The 22,056-nt window shown below is 37.4% G+C and overlaps 1 protein-coding gene across 1 annotated transcript in view; it reads left to right on the top strand.

The window, feature by feature from the left end:
• Window positions 1-22,056, top strand: part of ZFAT (zinc finger and AT-hook domain containing) — a 95,285-nt gene that overhangs the window by 42,592 nt on the left and 30,637 nt on the right. The window contains exons 6-10 of the mRNA XM_082499418.1: window positions 118-1,586; window positions 2,756-2,988; window positions 11,234-11,321; window positions 15,236-15,385; window positions 17,474-17,647. Of these exons, the coding sequence (XP_082355544.1) occupies window positions 118-1,586; window positions 2,756-2,988; window positions 11,234-11,321; window positions 15,236-15,385; window positions 17,474-17,647 (2,114 nt within the window). The remainder of the gene's footprint in view (window positions 1-117; window positions 1,587-2,755; window positions 2,989-11,233; window positions 11,322-15,235; window positions 15,386-17,473; window positions 17,648-22,056) is intronic.

Here is a 22,056-nt window from a genome sequence, read left to right as displayed (position 1 = left end):
TTTTGAAAATAAATTAAAGTAACCATTTCTGTCCATTATGAATACCTAGGGAAATTTTGACAACATATGTCACCAAGTTTCAATATTGTAAATGTAACTGGTTTGATTTCTTTTTAGGTTGGGTCCAACTCAACTGAAGATTTTTACATGTGAATACTGTAACAAGGTGTTCAAATTTAAACACTCCCTCCAAGCGCATTTGAGGATTCATACAAATGAAAAACCTTACAAGTGTTCGTACTGCAGTTATGCCAGTGCAATCAAAGCCAACCTTAATGTTCACTTGAGGAAACATACAGGGGAGAAGTTTAGCTGCGATTATTGTACGTTCACTTGTCTCAGCAAAGGCCATCTCAAAGTCCATATTGAAAGAGTTCATAAGAAGATTAAGCAGCATTGTCGCTTCTGCAAAAAGAAATACTCGGATGTTAAAAATTTGATCAAGCATATCAAGGAAACGCATGACCTTCAAGATAAAAAGGTGAAGGATGTTTTTGATGAACTTCGCTTGATGACACGAGAGGGCAAAAGGCAGCTACTTTATGACTGCCATATTTGTGAACGCAAATTCAAAAATGAACTCGATCGAGACCGTCACATGCTTGTTCATGGTGATGAAAGACCCTTTGCTTGTGAGCTCTGTGGTCATGGAGCCACTAAATACCAAGCCCTTGAGCTTCATGTTCGAAAGCATCCATTTGTATACGTGTGTTCTGTGTGCCTGAAGAAATTTGTCAGTTCCGTCAGACTCCGTGCTCATATCAAAGATGTCCATGCAGATTTGCAGGAGACTTCTGTTTTTAACAGTTCTATCAATCAGAGTTTCTGCCTGCTTGAGCCAGGTGGCGATATCCAGCCAGAAGCCCTTGGAGAACAGCTAGCACAAAGTGCAGCTGAATCGACTATCATGAGTACTGATGCTATTAATACACCACAGCCATCTGCTTGTAAAGGTGAATCAACAGCTGCAGATGTAAACCATAATGGTCAACATAATGGTGACTTAAAAATTGATACGGTCCCTTTGTTAGAATTTGAAAACCCTCCGGTGGAGAATGTAACGGAGATGCTGTGTCAGACAACAGACATAGAAGTCCCACACATTCAATCCCGTGTAGCATCAGATTGTTTTCTACTCAAAAACGGTACTTCTGGTTCTGATGAGTTAAAAGTTTCTTCGGCAAATGAAGAGGAAGTTAATCACTGCAGTTCTGTAAATGAGCAGGGTGAAGAAATGCAGCTTTTGCTGTCTGAAGACAAAAGTTTAAATCCAAGTCAGAACAATGCAGTGAATGAGAACATTTCAGTCTCTGAAGAGAGAAATCATTCTGTTCCTTCTAGTGAATCTGAAACAAGCGATCTGCCAATTCAAAATTCAACAGAAACCACAAACCCTTTGCCAGCACCAGAAGCTAATGCAGCCCTCAGTCCACAGGCAGCCTCTTCCAATGCAGTTACATCAGACGGCGGGAGCGGAGCTGCTGCCTTTATGCAGATCTTGGATAGCTTGCAGAAGAGACAAATGAACACAGAGTTGTGCGAGAGGATAAGGAAGGTTTATGGAGACCTAGAATGTGAATATTGTGGTAAGGAGCAGTGGGATTATGTTTGGTGTTTTTAAATGTTACGTAGTGAGCCATCTTTTTCCTGCTTTTCTGGTTTATAGTGTTTGATCTATTTGTGTATCTTTGTAGCAGTATTAGTTTTGTAGGTCAGTACGGATTCAGGGATCCAGCAAGACTTAGTTCGTGCTGTATAACTAGTGGGAAATGACTCAAATATCCTCAAAAAACCCCACTGGTGGAGTAGAGCATACCAATTTCTGTTGATGTGAAATTTGATAAAATTAGATGATTTCTGTCCACATGCCTGTCCCCACATAACAACTTCACTGGGGTCAAGCACAGCAGATTTAGGCAAGTGATCAGCATGTGTCAGTCCATGCTTTAATGCTTAAGCTTCATTATCAGCTTAGTATAAAATTCAGAGTCTTTTTCATATAGTGTGGGAGGATGTATGATAATATACATTCTGTGCAATCAATACACATACTGGCATATTTTTGTGTACTTGCTGTGAACCATTTTTTTTTTTAAATGAAAATTTTCGTTATGTAATATGAGATCAAGACTGTTCTGATTGTGATTGGTTTTTTGAATTTATGGAAGTGGGAGGAATACACCATTCCCATTTATTCTAAATGCAAGATTTTGTGTTTATATAACTGGAAAGGAAACACTTTGGGATTTATCTTGTAGCCTTCATGCTTGAGAAGGGAAAGGAATCAAAGTTTGGGGAAAAAAAAGTTTTGAAATACCATAACATTGTACATTAGGTGCATTGCTATGGACTTTTTCTTTTTGGTGCCATTATGTCAGAAAAGCTTTTAGGAAGGAATAACATGAAAGTAAGTAACAGAAAAGATTTTGACAGTCTCTTTTAGTGTACAGTTGCTTTCAGATCCTTTGTGTAGGATAACAGATTTAAATGACTTTCTTATCAGGAAAAAGATCATTGATATGTATTAAAGTTGCCCTTGTTAGGCTGTTTCAGGACATAGGACATCTTTTTAGACAAAAGTCGGCTTTGTAAACATATTTTCAGTAGCAAAGCGTCTTTAATGAAAACTTGTCTTAAAGACAAAAGGGACAGGATTCAAACTGTGTTTTGCCCTGAAGGAAAATCAGGTATGTATTGGCATTTTCACTAACAATTGTTTAGAAATTACTTTCTTCATGTCTAATTTTATTTTCAGGCAAATTGTTTTGGTACCAAGTGCATTATGACATGCATGTTCGTACGCATACTCGAGAACATTTATATTACTGCTCCCAGTGCAATTATTCTTCCATCACCAAAAACTGCCTTAAGCGTCACGTCATTCAGAAACACAGTAATATTTTGCTGAAATGTCCGACAGAACATTGCGACTACTCTACTCCAGATAAATACAAGCTCCAGGCACATCTTAAAGTTCACACGGAACTGGTACGTAATGAACAGTTTGTCTAAATTTGGTGTCATCATCATAATGTTTGGAATTGTGTGGCAATATTTGAAGACATAGGTAAGAGTTCTTACCCAAGTGCTCTCTGTGTACTTCTGTGCAGGGAATACATGAGTGACAGCAACTATATAATTGGTCCCTCTTTTAGTAATTTCCAGGAGAGTATGTCTGTATCCATTTTTTTCCTTTAGTTTTCTCAGTATTCTCAGATTTTGGGGGTTTTGAGAGAATACAATGAGGTCTGGTACTGTTGTTACTTTACATCATTCAGTGGACCTGAATTCCCTTCCTTCATAAATAGATGACTGGTAAAATGAAAATATGTTCCTCTCTTAATTACTATAGACAGAAGTTTAAGTTTTTGAGAAGAGCTATTGGGAGGGAAAAAAAATTCCAGCTGCTTGCAGCCAGTCTCTTTGAACATCTGTAATTTTCTGTTGTGGTTACAAAGATGAAGAGATGATGTTTTAAAGGCTCCTGTCTTCCTCAGTGAGCCTTCCAGCTCTGAATGCCATTGTGTTCAAAACAGGTCTGGTCTACTTCTTCAGCGTGCCCTGTTACATGTTTTCTTTGAGACCATGCGAAGGGCTGCAAGCTGGAAGCCCTCTTTGAGCAAGCCACTGCTTTGTGATCTTGCTCTGATCCAACATTGTAACATGAATAATTTTTTGAGGAAGAATGTTTTCTACATCAATCCTGCTTGCATTGTTTCAAAAGTATGTGTTTAAAAACATATTATGGTATTCAGAATAAGAAATATTTTAAAACTAAGGAATGAGATTTTTATTCTTCATTGTTAAGATGCTTTTTTAGAAGTGAAATTATTTACATGCTTAGTCTTGCAAGAAGCAATCTAGCAAGAAGCAAGATTAAGAAAAAACAATTATTTTCACATTGTATATATATGATATTCACACATCAGTCTTGCCTTGCTTTTTCTTGTTGATGTTTTATTATTTTCCATAAGTAGCCCAAATAGGGTAAGCTGTGGTAAGAAAAGGTCCGCAGGCCATGGACTTCTTTTCCTACCACATGGCAGGATTCTTTCTGCTTGCAAGATGTAGTTGATCAGGGACATTCTAGATTTGTGTATGCCCAAAGAGGTTACAATGTGCATACGGTCACACATGATATGAATACAGGTAAGTTCCTTCTTGTTCCCAATTGCCCTCTAGAAACGGGTGTTTGGCAAGAGCCTGCTCTCCCAGAATAATTAATTTATTCCACTTTTGACTGTAGTTTTTCCTGAAGGCCATCTGGAGTGCTTATGTGGAACATATTAGTTCATACGATTTTATATGAAGATACTGGTATTGAAGTACAGTTTAGGATTTTATACAATGTTTGACAAGCATGCTATTTGTAATTAAACTTTCTTGACTGATAGAGCCAGAAAATTGGCATGAACTATGTCCTTGTGATTTGGGTTATTAATAATTTATGTGGTAAAATACTTCCAAAAGGTGATTTATCTTTTTCCTGAATTTATTCTTATTCCAGCAGAGGAGATAAGGATGCCAGTTTCTTAATAGCAACACTCACTCTTCTGTCCTTTAAGAACAAGAAAATGTTCACATAGAACACCTTTCTTCATTCTTTGTGCAACATTATTATTTTCACTGTCATTGTCTTGTGAATAAGTTTACAGACCCTTGATAGAATGCACCACATAACGACAAATTCCTCCACGTGAGAAAGCAACATCACAACTCACTTAAAATACTGTGATAAATACTGTTGTCACACTTTCTTTTACTAGTGAAATGTGATGGTTGAATTAAGGATTCATGTTGATTTTTTCCCTGGATGTGGACAATTTCTGCATAGCTACTTTAAAAAGCTGTTAACAGGCTGTGCCTGTTGGTTTCATGTCGTCTTCTGCAGTCAGTGGGTAGGTTCTTGGCCAATATTTCCAACAGCTAAAGTTCCTTTAAAGGTGTTTGTAACAGAACAGAACACTTCATCTCCTACTCTTGTTAAACATTACTCTTTTGTAACTGCAGGACAGCTTTAAAAAACAAAATAGGTGACACAAAAGGGAAGACTTTTACCCCCCCCCTTTTGTCCCCTAATTCTGTAGATATTTTAAACAGAATCCGAATCTGTCAAGAAATGTGCAGAAAGCTCACATAATACACATTCTTTTAGGCTGCTTTTGAATTTATTATGATGTCCACCTGATTGCAAAAATCTGTGTAAATGATGTCTGAGAGTACTTAAGACAAAAGAGCCTAAAATTAGATATCCTATATCCTCATATAAGAACCTGTTTTTCAAGTGTGATGAATGTCTGACAGCTCCCACCAGGAAGGTCATTTTCCTGATACTGAATAAAACTGAGAAAATACATTTCAGGATTAATAACAGCGTGACAGCGAGATCTTTCAGAATTATGCTTACTGATGCTTAATCTCAAATATATTTGAGTATTTAAATGGATTGAAAAAATCATGTATTGGAATTTACTCAGTAGCTAAACTTGGCAGTTCTGATATTGGCCTTTGCTCCCACTGCTCGGTGTATTTACTTAATGCATACCTCGCTGAATAGGACGACTCCTTCAAAAATATAGTACTTTAGCACAGTACTTGATGCACAGTTAAATGTGGAAAACTACTTTAATGTTGATTTCAGTTTGCAAAATCAATACTTAATAAAAGTTAAATTTAAACCTTCCCCAGAGATAGTTGATATCAAAATCTCAGTTGAGTTCATTGTATGAATGTGTGTCTTTCCTTACCTTGTTGCTGGCTGCTTTTCAACTGGATCCTTGTCTTAATTGTTGAACAGGATAAACGATGGTTAACAAAGAGCAGCTTACTGTTCATCGATGTTACTCAGTATGTAGCCACTCATTTTATTCTCTATGCATCATCCAATTCTTGCACTGAATTTGGGATTGGTTATTCCCTGGGGGATGGTCATGGAGACTGGGTATGTGCTGCCTGTTGCCTCAGTATTGACGGCACATCATTGTTACAGGGAAGATTTTTAGTTTTGAAGTCTGGGAATTGAGGATCAACTTGTTTTAAAACCAAAATTTTGCATATATTTTCTGATTTTCAGTACCTATCTTTTACCTCTAAGGCTTGTGTAGTGGCTTTTGACAATTCTTGGCACTTATGGAACTCTTTAGAAGTTCAAACAATGACATGTGTGAATCGTTTCAATGTGGTAGTACCTAGGAAAGGGGTGGGCAGTTTATAATGACGTTAGAGTAATTTGTAGTTATGAATGAGCTACTGGTAACATTAGGGACCAGTTGCGGAACTGAACAATGCTGATGTAGGTACCAGAGTTTGTTTACAACCTCCAGTGGGTTTTACAATGCTGAAATAATTTTAAATCTATATATATAATTGATACTCAAAGATAAGCAGCTATGTAAAACTGGAGCTCAGACCCAGAACCGCCACTTGTTCTTAAGTGCCTGTGTCTGCATTCACGTACATTTCTGGATGTAAACGTTTCTTGTCTTTGGAAGCGTGCTTAGAAATTTTATTACGCTGCTGACCTTTCATGTAATAGCGTAGTTGGAGCTTTTGGTAGGAAGTGAGACACTTGGGCTCTGCTTGTTTCCCCTTCCTGAGGAGTATTCATTTTCAGACCATCACTGGTCTGGCGGTGATACCTTTACCTGTGGAGCAGATGCCCCTGTGTACTCAGGAATGCAAGGTACTGGAGAGGGAAGGAATTAACCAAAGAATCTACGGTCCAATGGTCAGGCACTCGGTTAGAAAATGGGTTTTGTTCTTGGTCTTTGCTTCCATAATGAGCGTCAGCTAGCCATTCGTTTTTACCAGTGGTTATTTCACAAAAAAATGTTTAAGCAATACCGTATGCAGTTTCTTGTCATTTTGTGAGCTGTGATTTCTGCTGCTTGCTGGACTTCATAAACATCTCTAACCATTTGCAAATTTTGGTGTAGGCTCCTTCACACGTGTGCGTAACCACCTCCTCGGTATATCAGATCCATTTACCTATGCTGCGTTTTAATAAGACATCAGCTAAATTCAGCAATCTTTTGTGAACATTTTGATTTGAACATCATGACAACTGTGGTGAAGATTCGGGACATCTTCACTCCTCAGAAGCGTAACTCAAGGACCTAATTCTGTTCCCATAGACATTAGAAATCAAACTTCTGTTGATCTGAGTAGGTGTAGGACCAGGCTTTGGCTCTCTATTCCTCTACGAAATCACACAATCAAATGTTGTGTTAATTACGTTGTGGGAACTTTTGCTGGAAATGCTCTCAGAGTACCAGTATTCAGTAAAGCTTGGTTTTATTTCCTGCTCATAAAATCATGTCACTGCTGCTAAAAGGAGGGCAATGGATTATTGATTTCTATAACATATTTGTCTATTTGGAGCCTGAACACTTTTTATTACGGCTGTAGTCTTAATTTTACACTATTAATGAAATTGATAACAAAGCAGGGGTTCACACAGTCTCTTTTGAAATTAGTGGTAGAATTGCCGTGTAGATCATATAATATATGATCATATGTATTCTATCTGTGTTTATAAGAGAAGGTATTTGTATCATCAGAATGTCTCTTTACTGATGAGTGCAATAGAATAGCTGCTGATGTTTAAATAAACTTCGTAGTGGCCTGTTGGTTTAAATGCTACATATACAGAAGCTTTTCATTTTTCTTTTCATGACTGTATACTAGTACACCTACCCCTTGAATTATCTTGAAATACATGCCTTAGGGAACAAAATTCTCTTCAGAGAGCTGTAAATTGGTAATGCAATATAGTTGATACCTTCTTACCACAATTTTAATTCATTTATATAAAGAGAAAGATGTTGTGATTCCTATGTAAGTGGCCTTATTTTATAATGAAACATAACATAAACAAGAAAATTCTGTGATAGTAATAGGTTATTTTTTCACTGAGTTTAAGAATATTTATGGAACTAATTTATTCCTGATTTGTGGAACGTCAGCAGTACTTTGTCAGAAATATATTTTGGAATTATTTTAAGTTTCTTATATTTTCTCAAATTGGCTATTAGGGGGATTAATCAAATCTCAGGAAGTGTGGAAGTGACTTTGAAATTTAAGTAGCTTATTGGACTAGGCAGCTGGTCTCAAACAAAGGTAGATCCGTCTCTCTTGATACTTTGCTTCTGTTTGTGTCCTTCAAAAATAACCCCTCAAAGGCATTTAAAATGCAGGCACTCCGATAAGGTGTAGGATAAAGAACTTTTATTCTTACCAGAGGAAAACTTGTATGCTGAGAATGTGATGAAGGTATTAGTACAACCTCAGTCTAAGTCCTTCAAAGTGTCTCTGTCATCGCCTTGACAAGGGCACTCTGATGAGCTAAAGCCGTGGTGGGGGAGACCTTCTTTGGGGCTCTGAGTTGTGACCTGGGTGCTCTGAAATACTTCATTTGCAACAGAGGATTTCTTACAGGCTGGTTTTGAGATGGATGGGATTACACTGAAGGACCAGCACTGTCACAAGCTCTCAGGGCAGCAACAGAACTACACTTAAACATTCAAAACTGATAACGTAAGCTCCAAAAGTCTGTAGCATTGACCCAGACGAACAACCGTGAAAGGTTTGGCTTCAGCTGGATGCTTTCTGTGAGAGACTGGAGCTTAACAGATACACCTTGAAAGCAATCCGTTTGTTGCACTACAAAAGACCCCCCCTTTTGAAGATCATTTACTGCAGAACTTGGTATAGATGACTAACTGCTTGAAGAAAGTTTTTTGGAGTATTTTGGTTTTAAAAAATTTTGTTACCATCATCATGTGGAAAGGTGTTTTCTTGGTGCCCATGCTTTCATGTTGCTCTCTAGCTCTTCATGCATTTGCTGATGATTTTGATGTTTTCTCTCAGGCATAGGCTTATAGCCGTGCCTTCCTGAAGAGCGCTAGCAAGAATGTAAAGTTGTCACAATTATAACATTTTACTTAAAGCAGTGTGTGTAGAGTGGAGTGTAGGTTTTTGTTTTGTTTTTTTGTTTGTTTGTTTGTTTGTTTTTTCCTTATTTAACTTTATGAAACAGCAAGGTGTATTTGTCCTAGTGTTCTGAGCACACTGAGGAATACTTACTACAATGAGTATTAAACTCCAGCAAGATGTAACTGTACATTAAAAGTATACTATTTTTTTTTTTTCATTTGTTGTATATTTTGAAACCAGTTATATAGCAAGTTTGAGGAACAGACTGAGATCTGTGAATAAACTTCAACTGGCCCTTCAACAGCCCCTAAATGATACTGTGTTTGTGTTTTTCTTATACACGCCAAATTACAAATGTGGTCATGCAACCCAGTCTTTGAAAAGGTGCAACCATTGCTATAGAGCTTTACTAGAATTAGTCTACCAATTTTCATTTGTGCAACTTGTTTATGTAGAAGTCCAAAATCATCAATAGCAGGTTTAGGGATAATAGTTTATATCATTTGAGAGCCCATAATTCTGCAAATTAATAGCTCATTCTGGAGGAGGTTTTGTCAGCCTTGTAGGCTCCAGCTAGTATTCTCTGCTGTTTCTTCTTCGCCTGAGATTCTCAGGGCTCAAAATGGTGACTACCCCAAGTCCATCATAGCAAGATACTCTCCTTGCTCTACTCAGGGTGGTAATCCTTTAGAAGCTGCCATCCCCAGTCCCTGGTATAGGTTTTCTGGCAGGAGCGAATGACCTTCTAAAAGCACAGGCAGAATTCTTCTTGTGCTATTGTTGTATTAATGGCAATAAGAGCTTCATATTCCAGATCCTACTATCATTAAATTATTTATTGCTATTTCAGCCCATGAGTTCTAGGGCTACTTCTGGTTTTAACTTGTAGGTACTTCAACACAGGGATTTGTTTCTCAGAGGTACATGATACTGAATGCAAACACCTGTATCATATTCCAAAACCTGTTTGCCATGAAAACTCATCAGTTTTTGCTTCTTTTTCTTTTGAGATGACAATTTATATATGTATAACTGTGGCGTATAGACAATAATAACCTCCTTGTGCGTTTTTCCTTGCCATCCAGTGATGCTGTTTGATCTTGGGTCAGAAACTGGTAGAGTCCAGGATTCTTACTCTCCTGTTAACTCCAAATTTCTCTTTCATAACACAGGGTCCTGTCTCTTTTTGATACAGTAATCTTCCTTCCACACTCTTCAAGAAGTTTTCTGTCCTCTTGAAATAACTAGTGAATTATCTGTTCTGTAGCTTCAGCTTGCCTTTTACAGTGATCTCTTGGTAGTTTGGTAGGTATGCCTCTCCGTCCAGGTAATACGTTATCTGGTTATCTGCCTATTTGTCAAGACTAACTGGACTTTCTTCACTCCATCTGTTGTTTTGATAATCTGTTCATATGTTAATCTGGCCAGTGCAGAGGTGACTAGATAACCCACTCGTTTGATTGAGCATCCAGTCTGTTGTGTCAGCAAAGGCTTCTGGAAAGAGCAACCTCTTCAATTTATATAATAAGTGGCAGAGATTATTGTAAATTGGATAATTTACCAATTAATGGAGAAAAGTTCTACATTTTTATGTGGAGTTAGATACGTTTGTAAAAACATAAAAATTACGATTACACTGAAATTGCACGTAGGAAGAAATTGCATCAAAACTCTCCAATTTGTTTGGTGTTAAATCTTTTACACCAATGACACTGATAAAAGCCAGAGTAGTCTGTGAGTTTTTAAATCAAAATAGTAGAATAATACTTCACTGGTAATACAGCAAATGCTGAATATTTATAGTTAGAAAAGTAGACACTGAATAAGTAATGTCATCTGTCATTGTTAAGTCTTCTGCTCAATTTCTGGCCATTATAAATACGCATACTGGTGGATGTCTTCAGAATAGTGAGATCTTATCCTTAGGTTTCAGAAGGGTGGACTTGTTTTTACAACTGAAAAATCCCTGAATATTACTGCTTATATCAAATACATTTTTTCTGTTATGTGACTTGATCCTTCAAGTCTAAAGAGTCAGTCAGAAGATAATGCTTGCATTTATTGTGCATTTTCTCATGTGCTGTAACTTGGAGCCCTTCATTCATGAGGATTAATGATGTGCTTAGAATACTTTAATATTTCTCCTTCACTTATTTCACTATAAATATCTTCAATTTTTTCCTTAAAAACCGAACCTTCAATTATAACTTTGTTGAGAACCATGTATTACTGAATGATGACTGTAATGATTACACCAGTGGACTGGTAATGTAAAATCTTTCTTTCTTTCTTGCCTAAGGATAAAAAGAGTTATTCCTGTCCTGTGTGTGAGAAGTCATTTTCTGAAGATCGACTTATAAAATCGCACATCAAGACAAATCACCCTGGTAAGAAAAAATCAAGGAAAATTTCTCAATCTATTGCAATAAATAGATAAAGGTTTAGAGTGATCGGTGTAATGTGATTACATTCCAAATAAAGAGAAGAGTCTGTGTCTAATCTAACAGTTTTAGAGTAAGAATTGTATTAGGTTTGCAGATGTTAGAATTTAGAGTGAAAAAAAGTTATTGTTCTAGCTTGGGTGTTGTGGAGTATATCAGGAAATTGTGCTAAGAAATCTGTCTTCCTCTGGAAAAGAACTCATTTCCAAAAGAGGACCTAGGTGAATTCAAATTAAGCATTGGAAAGCTTAGAATTAGGCATATAGACATCCTGTAACAACCCATGAGACATAAAATTCCCACTGGCCATACGTAAACTGACAGGAATGCGTTTATTGCCCGTTATTTTGCCTGTAGGTAATTCACATGAATGCAGAGGTCCCTGAGCTGACCACGTGTGCTCAGTTAGCGTGTGGCGGGGCTTTAAGTCCAGAGCCAACTGAAGTCTGCAGCAGGGCTCTTACTCAAACCAGCTGTGATACAGTATGGACAGTTTTAAGCTGGAGCTGACAAACCGGGCTGAATCCAGGCTGACCACTGGAGTCACTTCAAACTCCGTTTATACCTTGCATTCTAGTGCCCTGATTTGTCAGAGCAAGCACAACATAAAATGAATGCAGTAAGTCGGTGTGGTGTACCTGAGTAAACGATCCTTTTTCAAATCTTGGGAACTCAATGCCAAAGTGCCCGGGTGACTGGTGCAGGGACTCATTTAAATCTGACTGATGAGAACTCAGTGGAGACGCGTTGGTGTGTCTGTACTTTCCTCCGCAGTATCTGTATTTTGTTGGATAAAAAGTCTGCTGCTACGTGGATGAAGGAGAGTTAACTGCATTGGCCGACATACTTTAATTAACTCATCTACTGTGTTACTACCTGACATAATTTGATATTAAGGAAGAAAATACCGGCCATGCTCAAACTGAGTTTGGGGAAGGAAAAATCCAATAAAAATGACGTAACTTTTCTTGTCTTTGTCTGAAATACAACATTATAAGTAATGCAGTAGTTTCTTATCTTCCTACTGCCACTAGATAGTGCTAGACCCGTGTTTTAAACAATTTCCTTCACTTTGATTTCAGACTAACTCTCACTTTAGCTCTCTAGTTACCAAACCTCTTTATTTTCAGACCACTCTACAACAGTGTGGTTGGAGGGCTTGTCATACATCAGGGGACGTGTCTGATGCAGCAAATTGAGATGAGGAAAGGCTTCTGTGCTATACTGTAGTCAGGAGGTATGTCACCCAGTAAGCATAGAAATCAAATCTCAAGAGCTGTGCCTATAAAACCTTTATGCTTTCTCAGCCAGGGAGTATAGGAGGCCTCCCTAAATAATGTGATCTGTGAACTAGCTGTACATTATGTACTGTGCCCTACGGGTTGCCATTGGTCTGCACTGATCCATTGTCGGCTGAATTATTAGTGTGTGCTGTGTCTGGGGTCCAGAAATGCCAGTTAACTCTGGAGCCCTGATGTGCTAAACTCATGCATTTAAATACTTTTGAACAGTTCATTTGGTATCTGAATCCCTTTAAAAGTATAGTGTAATTTTTTTGACCCAGGAAAGTGGGTTCTTTTAAACTCTGGGTTATAATAGAAGTAAGATTAAAAAAGAAAATCTACACAGCCTATTATTTTGTGTTCTCATTTCTAATTCGTATGTTGTAGGCGAGTAGAACTTAGAAGCAAAATACTGGATTTATTAGATATACCTCCACGGTACTAAAGAAATACTACATCTAAGATATGCCTATGCTATAGTTATGCAACAACGCAATTTTAATATATGGAGGAGAATTAACACACAAATCTTTTTCCTGTGCATGCTGTCCTTGTAATCAGGAGGAAATCCTTTATTCATACAACAGAATTACAAGCCAAATAAATGTATGGGGTCTGATGGTATAAACTATCAAGTACTGCAGTGGAGTGAGTGCAATTGTTTTTAAAAATGTAAATGAAAAAGAATAAAAAAGAAAGGAAAAATGGTTACCGTTAAAAGGAATTGAATTTTAAAATGACATATCAAAAATTAATTTGATCCAAAACCTGTTCATATTTATCATTAAAATGCTATTTCTGGAGCTCCCCTGTCCTTCCTTTCTTAATGTCATTCAGCATGACCCCTCTCTTGTCTCTTCTATTTCATCAAGTAGAAAATAGGAAATAAAACAGTACTCCTTCCTCTTCTAGGTTTACAGAGAATAGGAGTTGAATTCTGGTCCCATGAAATCAGTGGGACAAAAATCTCTGTAGACTTTGGTAGAGCAGTGTTTCAAACCAAAGCGATAAGAGAGCTTGACTTTATTGCCAAGTGATTTGGGTACTCAGCAGTGAAGGGAGGAGTCTTGGATTCTGGTCCCAGATCTCAGAATTATCTACCTTTCCATCCACTGTGATTTAAAGTGAAATTTGCTAATTGTCCTGAGCCATGAGAGACATCAGCTTTTACAAATCGCTCCTGAGCAGACATACTAACATGCAATCATGAATGAAGGATCTAAGCCAGAGAAGGCAGATGAGGGTTCAGACGTGTGTCTGTATTTTTCTTTTGGGGGTATTTTAGAATATATCTCTGCTCAGTTTATGGGCTTTTGTATTTCCCTTTTGAGTTTGTTTTTTTTCCTTGTGTGTATGAGTTCAGGCAGGATTTTTGATTCCACTCTGGGACCAATCACCAGGACAGTAGGTACGACAATTTATATTTGGTAAAAATCGAAGTTTAGACTGTAACTTTCAAATTTTATAATATTTGGGGCATAAGTCATCAGATTTCATGTCTTAATGTTTGAAGTGCATGAGTGCTGTACTTCCATTGAGTCAGGTGATAGCATTTTATTAATCTGAAATGCATTGATTAATTGAATTTATTTTTTAAAAGCATTTGGCAATTTTTTCATTATGTGTGTTTGGGACATTTTAGTTGAAACTTCATTATTTTGAGCTTTTTTGCCATGACAACCAAAAGATTGTATGAAAGAAAAACTTAGAGAGTTGATGTGTTTGGCCTGAATAAGCGAAGGCTAGGAGAGGAGTCTTAATTACTGTATTCAGCTATTTAACAGGAGATTAAAAAGAAGACAGAGTCAGAATCTTCTTGGAACTGTGCAGTGAAGGGACATTAATTGAAGCAAGGAGATTCTAATTAGAAGTTAGGAAAACAATTTTAACTGTGAAGGTGCTGAAACACTGGAATGGGCCAAGAGAGGTTGTAGAGTCTCCATCTTTGGATCTGGGTATGGCCCTGGGCAACTTCGTGTAACTTTGAAGTTGGATCGCCAAAGTTGTCCCTGCTTGGAGCAGGTTACCTTAGCGGTCCTTTTCAATTGCATTTATTCTTTGAGTCTGTTTTTAACTTTAAGGTTTCTGTTTATCAGGCATTTTGATCACTATGGCTGTGGCTGAAATGAATTGTCTTCAGATCCTTGACATCTGGAAACCTGGGGTGAAATCTTGAATAAAGTCTTTTGAAAATATTGAAGAAGATATTGAAAATATTGAAGAAAATATTGAAGTGCCAGATTAGCTTATTGGGAAAAGTCATAGTTGTAAAATTATTTCTAAGATGGTGGCGCACGCAAGATTTTTTTAAAATATTTCAGTTATATTTTTTTTAACCAGGCAGTAGGGACATGAAGTGCACAGATCAGGAGAGGAAGGACAGAACATCCTCGAAGCTCTTAAGGGAAAAAAATCCTTATGTTCTTTGCTCAGGTCTTGTCTAAGTGGCAGTAGGGGAAGTGGGGCTTTAAAAAAGTTGGAGTGAATCAGGATCTAGCTCTTCAATATTATTTATATAACATAGAACAAATTCCCGTATGTCCTTCCGGTCTTTATTACCTTTCACTTTTCTCTCAGAGGTTTCAATGACTACTATTTCTGAGATTCTTGGCAGAAGAGTTCAGCTGAAAGGACTTATTGGAAAACGAGCTGTGAAATGTCCCTACTGTGATTTTTATTTTATGAAGAACGGATCAGACCTTCAGCGTCATATTTGGGCTCATGAAGGTAAAACTCTGGTTTTAAGCTTTAGGGCATATAATCAGTCTCATATTCCACACAAGCTCTGCTGACATAAAAAGGAATTCAAAGTTATCACTGTACCAGAATAAAAAACTTTAGGCTACAGTAGAGGTTAAATAATCAGTTTAATAGATTCTGGATCACATATAGAACTGCACGCTTATAACATGAATAGACAGCTTAAATGTTAAATAATATTAATAAGTTTATGATTCCATTTTTTCCAAATCTTTTTCATAAATCTCCATAAAGTATTCTATAATAAATGTGAGTGAGGGGGAGTGAATTAAATACATGCTCAGTCTCTTAAAACAAGTAATTTTCTATAACTTCTCATGAATAACTGCTGCTACTTTCGCATTTTCCCAAAAATACTTGGTCTGGAAATCTATAAGTAAAACAATTGAAATCCAGTTGCTTTGATGTATGTATGTAACTTCTGTGTGTGTTTTAAATCATGCATTGAATCTGCCCAGAGAGGTTGTTGAGGCCCCATCCCTGGAGGTATTCAAGGCCAGGCTGGACGTGGCCTTGGGCAACCTGGTCTAGTGGGAGGTGTCCCTGCCTATGTCAGGAGGGTTGAAACTCGATGATCTTCAAGGTCCTTTCCAACCTAAACCATTCTATGATTCTATGCCGAGTGTGGCAGCTGGCTGACATGGACATAAGCAGTGATGAAAAACCTGTAAGATAATGGTGATGTTATCTATCACTTTTTAGTGAGAAATTCCAGTAATATGATAATGCACAGGTTAAAAATCCCTTGGAGTTAGAATCTATGCCCAGTAAAATCTTGTGTCTACTGAATCTGTCTATTTTTATAACAGGTGGAAGACCACTCATATGCTCTTTAGTCAGTTAATAGTTTATGGAACAGATTGCCTATGGTGTTTGAGCATTATATTGGACTCTTTAGCCATCCTTCTGCATAAAGGGAATAACGGGATTTGGTACTCTCAAACTGATGGTTTGGTTCCAAAGTGTTTGTTCCCATGCAGGTAGTTCAGACGTTGATACTAGTTCTCCATATTTGTTTGAGTGCTTTAACTATGAGCTTACTTGCCTGTGTACTGTAGTAGTGGTCCCGTAGTCTTCACTCCATTAAGGAGTTTAGGTAATGCAAAATTGTAGGCTTAAAGCAGTAACTTGTCTATTCTGTTTATTCTGCCAAGAAAGTTTGGAACTCATCTCATCTAACTAGCAGGAGAAAGAGGTGAATGGAAATTTATTCTCAAATCAAAGTGTGCAATCAAGTCTGCTTAAAGTAGGCTATAATTCCTCATGCTTGTAAATCTCATATTAAGGTTATGAATATCAATCTAAAACTGCCAGAGTCTCATGAAACTATTGAACTACTCTGCCAGTTCAGATTTATTCAACTTTTCTTTGAAGGATTTACTTTGTTCTTGTAGATCTTCCGCTAGATGACATACTGTGCGTATGTCTATTACATGCTTTGGACGGTTTGAGAGAAGTGAATTGTAAGTGCTTGTATCTTAGCAAGGGGGCAGAAAAAAAGTACTACTGTGTGAGCCATTAGCAAATCTGATGCTAATTAACAATAAAACACAGCTTTGGACATTTGACTTGTGCTTACATATTAAGTGCCTAATGAACCAGTCTTTCTAAAATAGGTTTCTTAATTTTTTATTATAGTATATAGAGGACAATAGTTATCTGATGACTTTTAGAGGGAGATTTGGTATGTACACCAGCTAGGCATCAACTTAGGCAGTCTGGATTCTACTTTTAAATGAAAGATGAACATACCAAGACCAGAACATTTGTATTTACTTGGTTAAACTCAGTAATTGGCTTCAGTAGGGAAGCATTTAATTCTAAAAGAACCCTTCCGTTCTCTTAGTAAGTTAAATGATGCTGTCAAGGGCTTGGTATCATTTATACAGATGCTACAGATGAAGTTTCTTAAATGTAGATATCCAAATTTTAAAATTTTGACCTTTTTGTCTACATTGCTCACATGATCTGAAATTTCTTTCAAGCAAATGTCCACTGTCTCATCAAAAGGTACAGCTTGTTTGTTTCATAGTGTATTTTTTTATTTATTTTTAGGTGTCAAACCCTTCAAATGTTCTCTCTGTGAGTATGCCACTCGCAGCAAGAGTAACTTAAAAGCCCATATGAATCGCCACAGCACTGAGAAAACGCACCTTTGTGATATGTGTGGAAAAAAGTTCAAATCAAAAGGCACTTTGAAGAGCCATAAACTCCTTCATACTGCTGATGGTACGTGCATGTTTGTTAAATCCAAGTTTATTTTAAGGCAATAAATACTGGCTGTACTGTAAGACCTTATTAACAAACATTTTTAGGTTGAACACTTAAGTTCTACTTACAAATTTTGTTTATTCCCGGGAGACACTGCTTGTGAAATAATCCAAAGCTTTGCAAAATTAAGACAGCTCTCTGGAATAGTTCATTTTTCTGAAATATTGGGTTGGCCTTACAGCCCTCTTACAGAGAACTGGTGATCTCAATAAAAATTTGAAAATACAAATAGTTCCATGTTTAAGTGTCTTCCTGCTTTCCTCTGTGAGAATATAGTTAGGAGTTGCCGAATCCAGTAGCCCAATAGAGGCAAGGCTGCTGCAGCTCTGTGTGCCCAGGTCCAGTCAGTGGCAAGCCTGAGCACGTGGTCCCTATAGGCACACGGGCCCTATAGGCACACATGCAGCACACGCATTTGCTCCATGATTTTAGTGTTTCTGTGATGATAACAGGAAAAGTGAGATGCGAATCCAGAAAAATACCATCTTTTATTTCAGAACTTGGGATGCAACAATACTTTATTTGTCTGTGATTATGAAAGTGAAGTAAATGATTTAGCAAGATAAGTTGTACAGACCTTCATTTTGACTTAGTAGTTTGATCGGTTTCCTCAGGCAAACTTGTGAAACTTCATTCCACTCTTTATGGGCCATGTAATTTAAATTTATTTTTTTTTTAAATTGCATATTCGTTAGCACTGTCCTTTCAAAGAAAGCGCACATGCTCTGATACATTTCTAGAATATATGTGAAGTTTTTGTCAGAGGTATTTTCACGAGGATGATCCAAGGACTGGAGCACCTCTCCTCTGAGGAGGGGCTGAGCGAGTTGGGGCTGTTCAGCCTGGAGAAGAGAAGGTTCCAGGGAGATCTTATTGCGGCCTTCCAGTACCTAAAGGGGGCCTACAGGAGAGCTGGGGAAGGACTTTTTACTCAGGCATGTAGTGATAGGATGAGGGGGAATGGCTTTAAACTGGAAGAGGGCAGGTTCAGATTAAACATTAGGAAGAAGGTTTTCACTTTGAGGGTGGTAAGGCACTGGCACAGGTCACCCAGAGAGGTTGTTGAGGCCCCATCCCTGGAGGTGTTCAAGGTCAGGCTGGACATGGCCTTGGGCAATCTGGTCTAGCGGGAGGTGTCCCTGCCTACGGCAGGGGGTTGGACTAGATGATCTCCAGAGGCCCCTTCCAACCCTGACCATTCTGTGATTTTTATGTATGCTTTTATCTGTATGTATAACATTAGTGAAAGTGATGATCCCTTTTACAGTGATATGAGGCATATTATAGGAAGCAGCTAGTTACTGTAGTATTACCAAAGTTACTGTAGTAGTACTATGAGTCAGTAAATCATTTGTTATTCAAAAAATATTTTCCAAGAATTTGAAATAACTTGGTCAATAACAAGCAGATGTTGCACATACATCTAAACTTCATATGGAAGAATTAACAATTCTACTTATCAAATGCAATCCCCAGCTGATTCCTGGCTAGGAGAAGAAGACAGGTTGTATTTGAATTAAAAGGAAATTTGGAGCATGATCAGACTATAAAGAAAAACAAAAAAGGCCTCTTTCTATGGTGCTGTAAAAAAATCTGCGTAGGTTTTGAAATGAAACCCCTTCTGTTTTGTTTTCACCATCTGGCATGTCCAAATAGTGAAATTCAGAAGTGGAAGTTGAATTTGTTTTTACCTGTGAGTTAGTTCTATTTCTTGAACGAAATCTAAATGTGTGTTAGTAAGTATTGCAATTCAGCTAAGGCTGATTTGAAAATTTGGCACTGCTAAGAACAGGACTACAGTTGTGCAGGAGGTAGCCTTGTCTGCGTTTGGTTTAAAGGTGTGCAGGTCATTTTTAAACATTTAATTGCATACGAGGAACTACAGTCTCTGATCGTTTACTGTTAGGTCAGGCTTAAGCATTGACTCCAGAGGCGATGTTACTACCAGGAGCCTTTTTTTATCTGGCTTCAGACCGTTGTCATCTTCCGCAATAACTTGTTGATCCACCTCCCTTTTTGACCGGTATAAATAAATTCCATACTTACAGCTATTTTGTCTTGCTTTTTGCACTTCCAGAAGTGTTCCAGGAAATTCCCTCTACCTTTGGAAAACGCGTTTTGCCATTGGCTCCAGTTGGAACAGAGTCTTACTGTCTTTGGAGTCTTACATAATTTTCCTCACTAAGTCCACCCCAGTAAACTCTTCATGCATTTCAGACACTTTTAAAAATAAGATAACGTTTGTCACTAAGTATGTAATATATTATTTGTCAAGGGACTTTCAGCCACTTGAATGCTAACAGTTTCTTTTTTGCCTGGTGCCCCTTTCTCTAGTGACAGCACTTCAAAAGTTCTTACTAGCACACATCTAGTGTTCTTCAGTTATTTCACAAATAAATGAATTTGAAAGACGCTTTACTGTTTGAGACTTGTCTTCCTGACTTATGAATCCAGGCAATTTTTGTTCAAATATCAGCCCTGCAAGGTCAGTTTAACCAGTGGAATATAAAGGAGTTTTCTGTCTGCTTTATTCTTCTCCAGCAGACAGATATCTCAAGAGTGGCATGATAGAAAACAATCCCATAGTCCAGGCTTATTACTGATTGTGATTAGTAATGAACAGGAGAAAAAAAAAAAAAAGGTTTTCATTATTTAAATTAGATATCAGAAATTGTCTTAAGGTTTTTCTTAGGTGTGTTTTATGGAAAATTTCATACTCAGTATAAAATGCTTGTAACTTTTTTGAGCGAGATCCAGAATCTAAAGAACCTTGATCTCTTCAGGATAATACGGAATATTCTGTATTGTACTTCTCCATCCTTCCTTTAGGTTCTTTTCCTTTTGGGCTAGTTTTTAGCACATACTTATTCCACATCGGTCAAATACAATTTCCCAGCCATGGGCGTTTAATACAGAAAGACTGCATTCCTGTATTTCATGCGCCTTGTAATTTGGCTGGAGGTAGCAGGACGGGCAGAATCTGAAAGCCAAAATATGAAGAAAGGGATTATGCAACATAGAGCATAAAAAGGAAGGAAATTATGTTATTTTAAATCATAAGGGAAAAAAAAGATTTGGGAGAGAGAATGCTTTGAAGGGAAAGTAAGAGAAGCCTACAGAATGGTAATGTGTTTGGGAATTTCGCTCTTTGCAAAGCCACAAACAGCAAAAGGTGTTTCTCAAAAATGTCAGAGGGAATTCATTCCTATTAGAGAATCCTAAAACTAGATCATGACAAAATCTGACCACCTTGCCTTACGAAGGACTCAGACTAATGATTTCAGGGCCAAAAGCAGACTTTTAGAATCTCGAAGCCTGATCTCTTGCAGAATACAGGCCATAACTTAATCTAATAATTTTGCATCACATTTCTGCTGGATTATAGTATATCTTTTTAGGAAAGACTAATCAGACTTGATTTAAAGACTTCATATGACAGGACATCATCTGTTTTCTAAGTAAATTTTCATAGTCATTAATCATGCCTTCTGTTAAAAATATTGACTTTATTTTAGAATGAATGTTCTGAGCGTCAGCTTTCATTAGTTGAAATTCCAGTTCTTGTTCTTCAATTTTATTGTTGCTATTTCAGGTTGGAGGGTTAGTTCCTTCGGTATTGATGCCTGACTAGAAAGCTCACAGGCATGTAAAGAAATTTCAAGTATAATATCTTCTCTGTTGAACTTAAAGTAACACCTTTCTTTGGATGACACTTCTGAAGTGATTTTTTTTTTTTTTTTTTTTTTTTTTCACAAAGCAATATATATAAATTGCAGTGATTCTATTTAACATTGTGTTGAGTAGAAGACCTGCTTACAACACAGACTTTCGGTCTGCCAAGTACTCAAGAGACAGAGACTGTCTCAAATCTTTCAATGTTCTTTAGGTTGGTATATGAAGGAGCAATGTTTATGCAAATATGCACCCATTGTCTTTACCCCTCTTCCGGTCCACATGATGATTTTAGAAACAATTGATGCAGACAAGTAGAAGTCCAACAGTTACTTTAACTCTATATATTTTTAGAAAATTTGTGCCCAGTTACAATAAAGAGATATGAATCAACACTCTCCAAGAACAGGTCACAGAACCCAGCCGTTACCCCTTGTGTTTGGTACCCACCAGCATGTAATTTACCACATATAAAGTGTGAACTTGTCCCAGTATGCGCTTTCTCTTGCCTTGTGTGACTGTATGTGAGACTTAGGGCTACTGCAGAGATTTAGATGAGAAAGGACAAAATGTCATGGTGAACAAAGCAAGCAGGCATCATTCAATCAGATGTTGACGGAGCAATTTGTGCCCAATGTTTTAAAATCATGTAAGCAGAAGTGAAAGGTCAAAACACAAAACCTCTGTGTTATTTA

This window comes from Vanellus vanellus (assembly GCF_965231255.1).
Source record: "Vanellus vanellus genome assembly, chromosome: 2".
NCBI lineage: Eukaryota > Metazoa > Chordata > Aves > Charadriiformes > Charadriidae > Vanellus > Vanellus vanellus.
The sequence above is the reverse complement of the archived record's forward strand: the minus strand, read 5'-3'. Positions and strand labels throughout refer to the sequence as shown.